Below are 15488 nucleotides of genomic sequence, written 5' to 3' on the forward strand. Positions count from 1 at the left end.
GCTGTCTTCCAGTAATGTCCAGCCAGGGACAGCAGCAAGCAAGCATCTGACACTTCCCTGTCCCTTCCCTCTATAACAGGACAGCTGGGACAAGAACCACCACACTGGTGTGCGTTTGGCTTCCATTCAGATGCTTTGCTTTTCAAAATCACACCAAGGAGTGTGCCTTCTCCTTTGACTCATTACCTATCTCGCTGGCATTGCCCCAAAGGTTTCAGCAGGACGTCTGTCCTGTGGCCACATCTGCTCCTTTCTCTGTGTGCCTGTGGTTTCTGTGGCATGGGAATGCCTGTTTTCCTGTGCAGTTCCTATGCAGCTTTACATTTAACTGATGTGAGTTTTCCCCTAACATGTGCAAGAGTGGACTAGAGTCACAACCTATCCAGAAGACCTTCAATTTAGTTAAAACCTAACAAATGCATCATTTAGCAATATCTTGCAAGGAAAGACAGTGACAAAGAGTGACGGACCAACCACTCCTAGAAGGGCAAGCCGTACCTGATCATGGTGCTCATCCCAACCAGCAGTCACACATGTCAGCAGTGAGGGCTGAAACTGATGGACCAGATACAGGGAAACTCCTTTTCAGCCCTGGCCATTAACTGATCTCAGTTCAAATGTGAGCTCTCCAGCAGCTTGCTTGAGCTGTGCTGCAGTGAGCCGAGCTGTCAGCGTGAAGCTGCACTGCGCTGTGCTGTGCTGCCTGCCCTCAGATTAGGGATGAGGACTCCTCACCCTGCTTGGGTTTCACTGTCCCTGCAGCACCAGGAACAAGCAGTGCCCAAAGGGCAGCACTTTGTTGCAGAACTCATCTCACATGGATTTGCAGCACAGACAGACCGTGGCACTGCTGCAGACCCTGTCTGCCCTCAGTACAAAGCACATGTGCAGGTCCTAGCACCGCACCAGCACCGCAGCGCTGTAAGCCCGCCGCGTCCTGAGCTCTGTCTGCAGAAAAGCATCCCAAGACACTTTCTGTCTACTGTGGAAAGGACTTTCTTACTAATTAAGCACATCAGCTTCCAAAAATAAAAGTCATTCTCACACCTTGGACTGATACATTACTCCTGGACAGCTCTGCTTGTATCATGATAATGTCAAATGACAGCAGCAGAGGAAACCCTGCTGCTCCCTCTTTGTGTCACTTGTCTCATCGCAGCCTCTCTGCTCTACAAACATTTTTCCATGGAAAAGAAAAGCCACAAGCATATCTGAAAAGAGCTCTTGGAGACACTCAAACGGCAGTGATGAGGACTGGAGGTGATCACCATGCAGCAGGGAAACCTCCACAGCAGAATTGCCTTCAACTACAGCCACCAGTGTTGTGAGTTAAAAATACAGTCACACACATCCAGGAGCCAGCCTGTGACTTCAGGACTTTTTCCCACAAAAAGAAAAGCAGCCGTACAATGCTCAGGTTAACTGTTGATTAGAGCAGAGGACTCCTCTGTCTGTCTGGACACACAAGAAGACCAATAGTACTCCAGGGTACCAGGTATTGAGCCCACATGGCATGCATGATGCCGTGTAGCTATTTCTTTGTAAATAAATATCTACTCTGTTAATTTGTTGTGGCGTCTAGAGGTAACACTACTCTTCTGATACAGCATGAAAGAGGATTAAAAATGAAAAGTAAGAAGTTAAGACAAAGCTAAGAATGGCCCCAGCAGAACAGAGCGGAGGTCCATCTCGCCTACTGCATCACCTCTGACAGCAGTCACTGGAAAATGCTCTGGGAAGCACCATGAGAACAAGGCAGGCACTTCTCCCTGCACATTTTTCCAGCTTTGTGATCTTTGGGGACATTTACATGTAGTCTATGGAATATCTGCAGCAGAGATTATATTCAAATCACTGTGTTTAACCCATTTGGGAAAAAAACCAAAACTAAACAAGAACAAACAAGCAACAACAAACATCCTTAAAAGTAAGCATTAGGTGTTTCTGCCTGCTTTTTCTTATCATGATCACCTGTGCAGGCAAAGCCCCCACCAGTGGTGGTCGTGCAAGAACCACCATCCTGCAGTGCCACAGACCAGTATTCCCTGAGCATCCCAACACCACCAGCACCCAGACACACACGTGTTTGTGGCAGCCTGGCTGAAAACATTGCCTACAATAGCAAGCATCTCTCTAGTGAATTGAAGAACACATGCAACTTACTGTCCAGGTGGCTGACTTGGCTGTGCTGGATTGCTGGAAGGTCACCTCAAAGTGGTGGGGACCTGGGTAGTCAGTGTTGGAGGGGATGACAGGAGCTGGGGACATGGCGTCGAAGGTAGAGCTGGGCTGCGAGTAGGGTGAATGCGTTGGGACATTGGAGGTGTGCTCGGAGCTGTAAGGGCTGGTGGAGGCTGCTCTGCTGCCGATGCTCTGATCCATGCTGTTGTTCAGCAAATTAAACTGGGACTGGAGGAAGGGAAAAGGGGAGGAGGGAAAAAAGAAAACACCAGCCAGTTTAGAGACATGGAAACCTCAGCTACACTTCTTCAGGACTTCAGGTGTCCTGTTACAGCTTCCTTAAAGGGCCAGCGTGCTGGAAAGTCAACCAAAATAGTTGTTCTGGGTTGGTTTGTTTTTTAAACAGGTCACCACTTGTGTAAAGGATAAACTCAATACATTTAAGTCGTCCCCTTTTATCAACTTCACCCTCACTGGAGGCAGCACGATGCCAAGATCGCCAGGTTTCTAGCACATTTGACATGCAAAACAACTCTTTTGCAAGCAGGGGGAACAGAATTTTTTTGAGCTTGGCTAAGATGTGGGAAAAGTCCTACTTCATTGAGGGGGAGTGATGACCACGGCACTGCACACGACCACAGAAAGGCTCTTTTCTTCCCTGAAGCGAAGCAGGTTGGTTCGCAGCAAATTCCTGGAACCTCACCAGCCTCATCAGTGTTACCAATTTCCAGTAAAGGACTGCTCAGTGCCAGACCTCACAGCACTGATAACGCCAGCCAAGCCTGTGGCCAGACCTCACGCAGGGCAGAGGTACCACAGGTACCAACCACGACTCTCACGGGAGAACTGACCCTGTGCTTCTGGGTTCAGCCTGGAACTGAAGCTGTTGGTGGCCGGTGTGGAGGAGAGGTCTTCTATCCTCAGACAGAGAAGGAGGAAGGCTTTGATCTCCACTGTAACTCCACATGAGCCCTGCCACAAAGCAGCTCAACCACAGCAGCAGCCTGGCATCCCCAGGTGAGCACCCCACAGCCAGGGCTCTGCATCTTTGGCACTGACCACTTGAGTTGGTGGCAGTTGCTGATGTTGCCAGCCATGGACGCAATGCAGCATCTGCTCTGCGCAGCCCAGGCTGCTGCAATGCCTCCCATCTGCAGCTCTCCAGAGATCTTTATTGAAATTTTGGTTTTGCAGAGTGCTCTTTCTGCTTGGAAAAGCTGCAGAATTCAAGCAGAATTAAAAGCCCTGGAGCAGAGACAGAAAAAGCTGTAGTTGCAATAGAACAGAAGGCAGGAGTGCAGCCTTGCAGACACTGTTACATGTTGGCATTATCACCAGCTCACCTCAGCACCCTGACAACGTGCCCCAAATGCCAGAACCTAAAATCCCAGAGCTCCTGCCTTGCTTGCTAACAGATTGCAACCATCGTGTTGCATTACTCCAAATCGGACTTCTGGACTCGTTCACTTATCACAAATGTACATGTGGGTGCCTTTTCTGGAAGGAGTTCCCTTCCAAGAATACAAAGAACCAAATCTGAATGGTGGTTTGTGTAATTCGTTTCATAGCTGGGGTGTTTGCTTTCAGTGGCTTTCACTGATGTCAGTTTAATTTGGGGAAAACCTCAAACTACAAAGTGCACAGCTGTGATGCAGCACACTGCAGATAAGGTCACAGAGCAAACTCCCTTATTTATACATCTACTGCTCTTATTCCAAAGTGCTGGGCCAAAACCTTGCTTTCCTTATTTATTTTCCTTATTCCTTTTTTGAACAGTTATTATCAGATATTTCCAATAAAAACCTGCAGCACTTTCACCTGTGGGTACTGCCTAAGCAAAGTTGCATTCTCAAAAGTTGCACGGCTAAAACAGCCTTAATCTTTCATCTGAAAATCAGGCCAATTGGTTTTTCCCTTTTTCTGCATATTTTCCTATGTCAGTGCATCACTGCTTGCTGTCCCCTCTGGGACATCCCACCCTGCTCTCACCTGCACCCGTCCCCCCGCACGGTGGGGATTGTGCCATCAGCTGCTGAGCAGTTGTGGGAAGGCCGGTGGGCAGCACGGTGTGTGAGCCGGACACAGCAGTGGGCTGGGGATGTGCCTGCTCCCTGGGAAGGCTGCAGGCTGAAAGGCTCACGACTTAGGAATCAGGAGACATGTTTTAACTTGGGATCCACACCTCACCCAAACGCGTACGATGTATAATGGCTTAAACGCAATCGCCCTTCTGCAGGAAAGTTCTCCTGTTGTCTGCATCTATCATAAGGTTCTTGGAGTCTGTAACTAACTGGAGGAATGCCGAACAAGACCTGACTTGCTCTTACAAATACAGCCATTTTGTCCCCTAGAATATGCGCATAAACCCCTCTATTTCTTCTTGCTGCACTATAAATAGCCCTGCTAAACAACCCCCATCCGGGCTTTCCACAAACCCAGGTTTTACCAGGAGAAAAAACCACGAGAAACTTCAGCAAAATGGCATTAGAGATGCAGGAGGGAAGCCACGGCCGCACCACCACAGCCAGCTGCCAGCAGGGACCTTGGAGACACGCAGCCCTGATGGTGACACTGGCTGGAAGCTGGGTGGGAGATGTAAAGCATCACATGGGAAGAGATCCTCAAGGAGAAAAGGATTGCTCTCCTTACGGCAGCACAGCCATTCCACAGCTCAAAGAATCCATGAATATCAAGATTGAGCAGGTTTGTTCTCTTGTGATGACTGGGACAACGGAAAGGCTTCAGGGAACATTCTGCACACACCCTGTACCCAGCCACGGGTGTTTTCTTAGGAATAAATGGGAAGCGAGCGTTCCTCACTCGACAAGCAAACAAGCTGAGTTTCAGACCTGCCGTAGCACACGTAAGGGCACAGTCAGACAAAAGCAGGTTGGGTTTGCACTGTCAGGCACATCAGGAGCGGGTGCCGTCCCAGTTACTCATATCCTGTCAAAATGGGAAATAAACAGGAAGCATTTTGCCTCCTGGTGAAATCTGCTAACAGAAATCTGCTCCTGAGCCGCAGTGCAGAGAGGGGTGAGGTGTCCCCAGGACGTGACTGGAAAAAAAACACAAAAAGCAGTCCTGGTGGGATGTGTTGAGATGACAGTGGTTAGAGCTGGGGCTGTGTGGGGCTGAGGCGTGTGGCAACGGAGCTCAGTGGAAGGGTGAATCAAGGCTGATGAACTGAGCAGAGCATCACGACCACCCTATGGGAGAGAGACTTCCCCTGACAAACCAGATACCTCACAGCAGACCCATGCAGCAACACCCCAGCCCAGAACAGCACTCAGTCATTTTTGTTAAAGTGAAGTTTGTGACATAAAAGAGTGCTTTCTCTTATCACCTGAAACAGATGAATCAGACTCATTCAAGTCAGCTGATGCTCAGGACTTCCAAAGGTGGGAAAGCCAGCCTTTGTAAATTAGAGGAAATTTCATTTCAGACCTTTTTCAGCCCAACTAATACTGCATGTTTCTCTGCATGTTTTATGATTTATCCTGCTCGTAGCACAGTTTGGTTACAAAGCAACAGGCAAAGGCCCCAGTTACTTGGATTTGTAAGCCTGCTGGAAGCGATACTCAGAGCCAAGTGCTGTGTGTACAATGACTAACTTGGTTTTTAAGATTGAGGAGGTTTTGGAAGTATTCCCTTAACAGACAAATCCAAGCAAGAGTGTTTGTATGTTTGTCAACAAATCCAACACAGTGCTTGTGTATGTATGTGTGCAAATATACACATGTGTTTATACACACACATCAATAAGCACATGATTGCAGAAAGGACATCTCAAGCAGCAGCACTACAGCACAGAGCAACACGGTACATATGTGGCTTTCACTACTTGTGTAAGACAAAAAGGAGAAATCAAATAATTTCTGGTTGGGAAGCACACACCAGTGCACCCTTCTATCTATAACTACATCCGCATCTAAATTTTTTGAATGCCAGAAAGCTGACACAAAAACCTTTTGACTAAGAAAGCAATCTCACCACTTGAGGACAGAGCTGAGGCTACATCACCTGCAAGCACAGGTGCCACTGCATCTGCCCCACCCTCCCAGCAGCTTTAAACCAGGAAAGGCAAAACTGCCTTGGGGATGTGGGTGTTTGTCAGGAGCTGCAGTCCTTGTGCTTGAGAAGGTCTGAGGAGAAAACTGAGCTGGGCTTGGCAGGCAGTGTTTCCACCGAGAGATGCTCACAGCTGCCCTTAGCCTTCAGCCAGGTTTCTCCAATGCAAACATGGACAATCTGCACATACAAAGAAGACGACAGGGAGGCTGTACTCGCTTACATGAAAGGTTTAAATCGTGCCTAGGTCTCTGCAGAGCACAACACAGGAGCAGACAAAACATGAAAGAAGCATAGACTGAGCTAGTGAAGCTGCAACAATCCCAGGTAGGCACAGTTCATTTTCTTTGAGCTGCCAAGTGCCTCACATACAGAGGAGCACTACGTCCAATGCATCCCCAGCACGTCCCAGGCAGCAGTGTGAAGGCTTGGAAGCAGAGCCAGGACACAAACTGAGCTCCTGCTGCAGTGGCAGAGAGCAGGCACGAGCAAGAAGGAAAGAGGTAAGACCCATTAACAAAGAGTAGCACCTACCGTGGTATAATGCTGCATCGGGTCACTGATGTACAACATTTTAGTCTTCTTGGGATTTACAGACAAGTGGGAACTGTCCCGCCAGAGGAGTCATGGGGTCGGGAGGAGATGGAGCCAAGCAGGGAGACGCAGGGCTGGGCAGGCAGTGCCAGGGATGCCGCACTGGCCACCTGTGTGCGGTTTGTTGGCTTTTTTGCTTTTTTCATCTCCCTTAGTTCTGTCAACTAGCTGCATCCAACAACAAAACGGGGCCCACCCCTTTCTGTCCCTCATGACTATTCATTAAAATGCAGGGCAGGCCCCAGCTTGCCCAGTGATGGACGAGGCTGTACCAGCCAGTCCCACCAAGGGGAGAGCGGGGGTCCTACTCTGCAATTAAACCCAGCCAGATTTCATTCCAGAAAGCTGCTTGCAGCATTGCTGGAGTCAAAACCTATCTGACCAGCACCCTTCACCTGCAGACTGAGGTGGCCATGCTGGTCTGGGCGTGCTGATGCAGTGACCCTGACATCATTCCAGTTCTCACTTTGAGCTACAATAGCACCATGCCACCACTCTATCCCTCTATTCACCCCAGGCTGGGAGATTCTTTCCACTGTGTATCAGTGGCATTAACAAACCACATGAACAGCTCGGACTGGAGCTACTGGAGCATTTAAACTGGTTTAAATGCTGCTGGAGGTCTCATTGACAAAAATGCGTGCAGACCAGGTAGCCACCCATGTCCCAGTGTCACATGAAAATCCAGTAACAAATGCTCTTTTTCTCCCTGTCATCCCACCTTATTTCACCGGATTTAATTGTTTCATTGAGAGGTGATCTGTTTTTTCAAAAAAAAACAACACCAAGAAGGTGAGGTGCTTACTGAACAACTGGCTGGAAGCAGGGCATGAGGTTGGAAGCACAAAGCCTGCAGTCAGTCAGGTCTCCTCCTAACTCCGGGCAGAGGGCTGAACGGGCTTTGCTTCAGCCAGACACTTCCACCACTGTGGAAGTCTGCATACTAGAGCAGATGGGCAGTTCAAAGAGTAGTGGATCATATTTTCAAAGATGTAGCCAGTGTGCATCACCTGCCTCTCTACACTGTGTGCATGCATGGACCCAAGCACAAAGAGGTCAGAGCAGCATCCTAAGTCAAGCTTTAAGTACTGCATGAACTGAAGCTGGCATCTTTAAGAAAAAAAAAAAAAAAGGGTGGCTGCTGTTCTCAGTAACTCACATTATTTGTTTATTTGTTTTCATACATGTCAGTCTGCCATGTGTTTTGGTGATGACAGCTAGCAAAAGCTATACTCAGCATATTTTGAGCTTAGCAGCACAATGTTGAGTTGCACAATGGGATCGATATAAATATTTACTCCTGGATCATTAATTTGAGCTCCCTCACCCCTGCAAGCCCCACAGCCCTGGCACCCGGTGGGAACAGTCTGGTTGCACCAGGCTCCTGCTGAAGGGGGCTTCAGTTGTGCAGCAGTAGGGAGCTCTGCAATTAACACTGCAGCCCCCACCTGAGCCGTCTGCCAGGCTCCTGCCCTGCTGCAAACAAAGGTCTGGCTAGAGAGGGAAAGTAAGCTAAAAGGGAGGGAAAAAAAGGCTGGGGGAGGGGAGGCAAGCTGGCGAGGAGCAAAATGGGCTTTGTGGAAGGAGATGCTGAAATGGTCAGAACTGCTGCATGTTGGAGAAGGGATGCTGGTGGGAGGTCAGGCTGCTTGCAGAAGGAGCATTAATGCTGGGAGCATTACAGAGGCTCACACTGCCTTGAGGATGCCTGCTAGTGGATTTCTAATGCCTGTCTGGGCAGAGGGAGATCCTGATGCCAGATGAGCCGTAGTTACTGTGTGCTGTGCAAACCAGGCCTTTGGCTTTCAGAAGAGACAGCAAGCTGGTCTTTTTGAGAGGGTTATTTCTAGTGCACAGTCTCAGTGCTGTTTCAAATAGAGTAATTTTAAAGACACTGTCTTTAAAAGCCCTTCCCAAACAGGAGGAGAGTCCACCAAAATGTATTAACATGTAACCACTATTTTACCAACTACTGTACCATATGACTGCAAAACTGCAGGACATCATTTTATTACAGGTTATTGGACACTGAACCAAATGATGGCAGCTTTGCATCTTTAGTGTTTCTGTTTTGAGTTATGAATAAATAAGTTCCTATTTCCTACTCTAAAGCGACTCAATCACCAGGAGAAAAACAAGCTTGTATCTGATATATCTCTCACTTTTGTAGTGTGAGCACACTCACCATAACAGAGTCATTCATGCCTCTCATCTGGAAGACATCCATTGTGATCTCTGTGCGGTTGGAGACCTCATTGTCACCTGTATGACTGGATGGAGAGAGGTCGAAGTAGGTGCTGTCTGGTGCCCTGTAAGCAAACAATGGCAGATGGTCAGCTTTCCAGCTCTCCTACACAGCCTGCACCAGCAACAGGGGCTACAGGTCAGGAAAACTGGCCATGCCCAGCCCAGGCTGGTCAGTTCTGGTGGTTACTGCTGGTGGATGTTCCTTCCACAGTGTGCTCTGTTACATGGGCATGGGTGAGGGCTGATGCTGTGCTGCTGGGGCAGTGAGCTCCCCAGCAGACACAACACGATGCATGTGTCCTCCTCCCCTTATGGCAAAGATGAGTTGGTGTCTTCTCTGCCACAATACTGCAGAGGCATTGCTGACCTTTGCTTTCTTACACAAAAAGTGTGCCCAGATGCTGACCTCCGATGTGCAAGAGTGCAGCAGCAATGGGGCCCTTTGCTATGTTCGTTCCTTTGCATTTATGATAGAAATTGAAATTGCTGATGGTTGCACAACCCTCAGAAAGTTTCCAAAACCTGGGAACAACTTTGTGGGGCCCTGCATTCAGTGTATGCAAAATTTCCAGCTTCTGGCTGTCTAGCATCATCGAGGCAGAGTAGTTTGGCAGCTCAGAACCTGGGAGCAAAATTCTGAATGCAGGAAAGGAACATGTGAAAATTGGTGCACGTGAAAGATGCTAGTCTCTCTTCATGTCATATTGATTAGATGTGCTAATAGAGATTACATGGCAAAGAGGCACTTCTGCCTCAATACATATGATCAAATGACACTTACAGTGTACTCCAGAGGTGTTCAAATGTTGTGCTTTCATCAGCAGGAGAGGACTGGGACATCTTCACAGAGGGGGAGTCTGATAAAGGGTAAATCACTCTAGGGACAAAGAAAAACAACAAAGTTAGTGTTGCTAGAATGCAAACAAAATGTCTCCTTTTTTCCTGGCGGCTTAAGGACCTGGATATGCAGGGATTTTATCTGTTCAGCACAGGAATGGAGTGGATGACCTAACACAGCATTTACACTGCTCTATTCCTGGAACACGCACAGAGACCCAGATCAGCTGCATTAAACTCAGATGATGATAACAGGTCGCAAATGCTGTGTTACAGAACCATGTCACAGAATATCATTCCCTCCTGTTTTTTACCTGCGCTCAAACTCAGGTCAGCAAAACAGCCAGCAAAACACAGGAGCTTTCTGGGCTGCTGAGACAGTTCCCATTGGGCTCCCAGAAGTGTCCCTGCAACAGACCTCTGGCTGCAGGTGCTTTCTTTAATGCTGATATTTCAGGTGATGACACCACTTCCATCATCTCCAATCTTACAAAGATGTGGGTATTTTGGAAGTGGCGGCGTTCTAGGATGTCAGCCCATTTCTGCTAAATGCTAATTCTGTGACACGGGGTTCCCATCTGAAATGTTTACAGCACGCTCCAGCAGTTCTCAGCACTGCTACCCACAGCTCTTTCCACCCTTTGAGAACTATTCTTAGTAATCATTTTGAACCAGGTTTATTCAGTAAAGGGCTTAGATCTCTCAGACAACAACACTGAATTCTTGAGTAGGAAGTCTCTGAATAAAACTGAAACACAAACTTAGTTGGCGAATAAAGTCTTGCAGTGAGAATCAGAACCAAAGACATGCTTGGTGCTGCTCCCCTGAGATTATGCTCAGCAGCCCAGCACCAGCAGGGGAATGGGGAAACCCTCCTCTGCAGGGCTGGCGAATGATGGGTGGATGGGGTGATGATACAGGACAAAATTTGATAGGACAGCACGGAGAGCTGCCATCTGAGAGTGAGCTTAGATCAGCTGCAATGTGCTGTGAGCTACAGAGAGCCCGAAGGCCCCCAGTTTTCTGTCTTCCTTCAAGCACCAGAGCACTGAGAACACTGTGATCTTTCCTTTGTGCCTTGAGCCCTCCCCCAAGCCCCCGGAAGAAAAGGCAGCATGCTGCAGAGAGCTGGGCTGCAGCCATCTTGGTCGGCATGCTGCTTGCAGCCACACCATGCGACTGCCCTCATCCTCCTCCTCCCTGGCCCCTCGCTCCCCAGAGCTGCAGGGGCTACCACCCTGCCCTTCCTAACACGTATGCATCCCAGCTGCACTCCGGGTACCCCTTTTTACTCACACAAGGGTTACTATCTTGTTTCAACTCGGTACCAACATCTAATAGCGAAAGCCTGAAAACTTCCTGCTTTTCAATCTTAAACCGCTCGTGGTGGGAGCAGCTGCTCTTAGAATGATGATGTTCAGGGGAGACCAGCTGCAGGGCCAGGGCCCTTTCAGTGGTCTCTGAGTCAGCTGGGGACCGGGTGGCTTAGGAGCAACAGGCACAGCACCAGACATTAAAGTGAAAGCAGGATGGTGTCCCGAAAGCCGACCCATGCTGGTTTCTGCTGCATCTGCGACTCATCTGAGTGATGCAGCACCTGCAGATGCTCTTCCAGGAGGGTTTGGCACAGCAGCAGAGTCTTTGCTCCCCACAGGACTTCTAGCTGAAGACCGAGCTCATCAAAGTCTCACTTCCGCCCATCCCTCCTCATCCCACGTGTAAACAGAGAAAAAGAAAGGACGGAAGCAGCAGTTTCAAGAAAAGGAAAAGCTCAGAGCTGCAGTGAGGCTTCTCAGGCCCTTACCCTGCTTCCATGCTGCTTTCCATGGCCCTGGGTATCGGTAGCATCAAGATGCAGCCAGACCCTTTTAGCAGAGTGAGCACCTCCGCGCCGCCCCGTGCTGTGTGGTCATGCTGGGTGACACCAGCTCTAACCACGTGGCTGCACTCGTTTTCAACAGAAAAAAAATATCTGAATATTTTAAGGGCGTTTCAGAAGTTTCCTTTCTCTTTCAAAACAAAATTGGCATTGGCAAAGCCAGGTCAGTGTCCATTCACATCTGAGCACTTGGGAACCGTGCTGCAAAGAGCAGCTGGGCTGTCAGTGCAGCTAACACACTGCCCTCGTGCAGTGACTGCTGCACATCCTGGGAAAGCATCCCTGCACCAATACTGACAGCTTAAAAACTAGCCTTTAAGATGATAGAGAATTGCAGGAAACTTTGCAAATAGCATTCCTGGAAGTTGGCAGCAGTGCTGTCCGTAGTGTAATTTGCCCTAAAATGAGGTATCCTACAGGATCAGAGAGGGAAGGAAGCAGGGAAGTCATTCTGATGGGGCAGTCTAGCAGAAGGAAATCACATCCTCAGATGTGTTCCAGCAGAAGCCCTTGGCACAGGTTAAATGCAGGTGAACCAGGAAGAGTCTCATAAACTAATTCTATCTTTATTGGAAGCACTACTAGATGACTTGGATGAAATTACCTCCCAGTGCCTGTCAGCTATGCAAATGGCACAGGGAGGTGACTAACCTGAGGCTAAACACAGCAGCAGCAGCACAGCTAAAAAATAGTCACAGCATTTTCAGGCTCTCTGCCACTTCCAGTCTCCCACATCAGCCTGGAGGGTATGTAGCCTCTGCCATAAAGGCATCAGCTCCTTGACGTCACCCCAAAACCTCTTCCCAGCACCACAGTTTGAGGAGGTAACACCTTGACTCCTGCACAGAATTCTCTAGCCAAACTTTCACCAGCAGGATTTCCATGATGGCACCTCCAGACACACACATCTGCTTCTTAAGCAGTGCAGCAGGGGATCCTCTGTCCTTTCTGCCTCTATATAATACAGATGCCTCGGATGAGCAAGACTGCCTGGGGTGACATTCAGTGGTGGCTGTGACACAGGACCCAAAGGGAGGCTGCAGCAAAGCAGTCAGGCTGATTCATTGCAGGCATTTGGAGGAAGAAAGATTGAAACATGCAAACTTGGGGCTCAGTGCATGAAGCCAACGCTGCTGATGTGATTTGCTTGTTTACACATGGGGAGCTGTCTCTCTGCACACCTTCTCAACTCATCTCCACCATTCACTGGATTGTTGCTTTCCTCTGTTGCTAGTTAGTGCATTGCAGGGAAACTGCACAGTGGGTAGAGACAAAGGTACCACATGCATACAGAGGGGGATAAAGCTTTGATGGGAGGAGATGCCTGGCTGCTGAGTTTCTGCAGACTCAAGAAGGAGCATCTTTGATCTCACCATTAACTTTAAGCCTTAGCTTTACCTAGAAATGCCTGTCGCTATTTCAATAAGTAACAACATATTCACCACCATCCTGCCACCTCTAACAGCCCAGAATGAAATGTGACAAAAAATTTTAGCCACTTTAATGGGAGATAAATGCACAAAAGCCTGTACAACGGGTCTATTTCTAATCTTCAGAGACCTTTGGCCCAGCCTGAGAGAGGAAGACCTCAGAAGCCAAAAGAAGCCGTACATGTCTGTAAATCTGCACTGCTGAGATGCTGGACAAGGCATCACTCTTTTCCCACGCAGTAGAGGGGGCTGCAGTGAGAACACACAGCTGGGATTGGGACTTTTAAGTGTAATGGTTAGATATTGCTGATTCTCACAACAAATTGCAGTGTTCTGCTTGACAGTTTGTGAGCTTATCTCCACACCTCCACTCCTCCCCTCAGCTGCGCACTGGGAACCATCCAGCTCATCCAGCCTGCAGCCAACAAGTTAACATTTGCAAAATACTGGCACATCCCAAGGTCACAACACTCAGTGCTCTTGCTCACTCACCTCTGATTAGTAAATTCACACATGCAAAACACTGCTTACAAAACTGACCAAAAGTAAGTGAGCTTTCCAGCAGCACGCTCAGATCTCTGTGTCTAGCAGCATATTAACATCAGCATTGCTGGGTGAACATGACACTGTGGAGCAGCCTGAGGTACCAACAAAATAGGATAGAGCAAAATCCACTCTGACAGATAGAGAAGTCAACAGATAGGTGCTGTCCCTGCACCAGGCACCACGACCCTGCTGATCCTGCCAGTGAGAAACCACCCCAGCATCCTGCCTGTGCTCATCCTCTTCTCTGCTTTTCCATTCCAGGCTGCTCTTTCCTCCACTCTGGACTTAAGGCACTTTGGAGCAAACTATCCAAGGTTTTTTAATCCTGAGTAACAATCCCACAAAGAAAAGCAGCCACAGAACATCTTCCAGCTGCACTACGGAGCAACTGAGAGAGGGTCTGTGCTGAGGAACACACACACGCAAATCGCAAGGAGTTTCCCTTTGTCTTTTTTCTCCTACCTGCTCTGGCTCCCCAGGCACTTGGAGTTCCCCCGGAGGTCTCCCGCAGACAGGAGCGGCCTGGGATTGAGGATCTGTTATTTACTGCACTACAATCTAGTAGCGTCCCGGTCGCCTAGGCAATGACATTGGAGCTGTTGAAAGCTATGTGAAAAGTGAGGCAAAGGCTTGTGCACTCCCTTCCTGGAATACAAGGCAGTTACAAAGGGGTGGGGACAGCTCAGCCAAGCGTGCAGGGGAATTAAGCTGGTCACCAGCCCCAAAATGACTCTGGGGCAGCAGCAGGGCCACAGAGACAGCTGTTGTCGAGCTGGGAAGGAGACTGAAAGCACAGCTCCAAAGGAAGCTCTGCACCCTGCCAGACTGCTGCTCTGGAGTTGTTTGGGTGCTCACTTTGCTCACGAGGCCCAGTCATCCCTCCTGGGGAACAGCAGGGACCGTCCCCAAAGGGCAGAAAGGCCGAGAGACTTCTTCCTCACTTGAAAGCCCCACATTATGGGTCAGAAGATGGAATGTTCCTTCTTTAAACCACTACCCAGTGGTTTTCTCTACCTGCAGCTGCAGTTCTCAGCTCTCTACACTCACCGGACATCTGCTGACAGCGTTTCCACAAGCTCAAGGTTTGCTTCAGCCAACCTTAGCTCCGGCCTCTGCTTCCCATAACAAATCCCGATGCTGGCTGTCGCTGTGGGCACATCCTGGGTGGGGTTATGGCAGTGCCTCACACACCGGGGCAGAGCAGCAGGTTCGGGCTGCTCCCCCTCTCACCCCCCAAAACCCTTCGTTGCTCTTTCTCTCATCAAGCTTTGGGATCTTTTATTTCTAAGCCCTCCCTGTACCGGTGCGCCTCATCTGCAGCTCTCGGCCTTTCATTTCCATCAGCAATTAGCCGTGAGGCGGGAAGTGTGACCTGGAGCAGGCCGCGGCACGCTGCCGCCCCGAAACGTCTGACAATCAAATTAGAGGGAAGTCCGCTAATGAGGGAACGGCGCCGGTGACTTTGGCGGGCTGCAAGGCGCGGAGCCCGCGCTGAGAACGAGCCGCTCTCATTACGCAGCTCATTTGCATAATAATTGCTCATTCGCGGGGACTTCCCGCCGCCGGGCGCTCCCTGACAGACAAACGGTCCGCGGCGCCCGGGACTACGACTCCCGTCATGCCGCGCGGCTCCCCCCTGCTCCGATTGGCTGTCCTGACCGGAAGCTCTCGCCCTTTCCGCCCGCTTCCGCCCTAAGGTGCGG

At 49.4% G+C, this 15488-nt stretch overlaps 1 protein-coding gene across 5 annotated transcripts in view; it reads right to left on the reverse strand.

The window, feature by feature from the left end:
* The window catches only part of TP73 (tumor protein p73), a 33074-nt gene that overhangs the window by 16130 nt on the left and 1456 nt on the right, over positions 1 to 15488 (reverse strand). Inside the window, exons 1-5 of one of the 5 annotated variants that reach the window (XM_010722719.3) lie at positions 14833 to 15357; positions 14248 to 14307; positions 9875 to 9970; positions 9032 to 9155; positions 2164 to 2409 (exon numbers count right to left, since the gene is read on the reverse strand). In XM_010722719.3, the coding sequence (XP_010721021.1) occupies positions 2164 to 2409; positions 9032 to 9155; positions 9875 to 9933 (429 nt within the window). In that variant the 5' untranslated portion in view covers positions 9934 to 9970; positions 14248 to 14307; positions 14833 to 15357. Of the gene's footprint in view, positions 1 to 2163; positions 2410 to 9031; positions 9156 to 9874; positions 9971 to 11734; positions 11857 to 14247; positions 14599 to 14832; positions 15358 to 15488 lie in introns of those variants that run through there. The other 4 variants (XM_010722718.3, XM_003212181.4, XM_010722720.3 and 1 more) reach the window with 4 other exon arrangements.

This window comes from Meleagris gallopavo, chromosome 23 (assembly GCF_000146605.3).
Source record: "Meleagris gallopavo isolate NT-WF06-2002-E0010 breed Aviagen turkey brand Nicholas breeding stock chromosome 23, Turkey_5.1, whole genome shotgun sequence".
NCBI classification, from domain to species: Eukaryota; Metazoa; Chordata; class Aves; order Galliformes; family Phasianidae; genus Meleagris; species Meleagris gallopavo.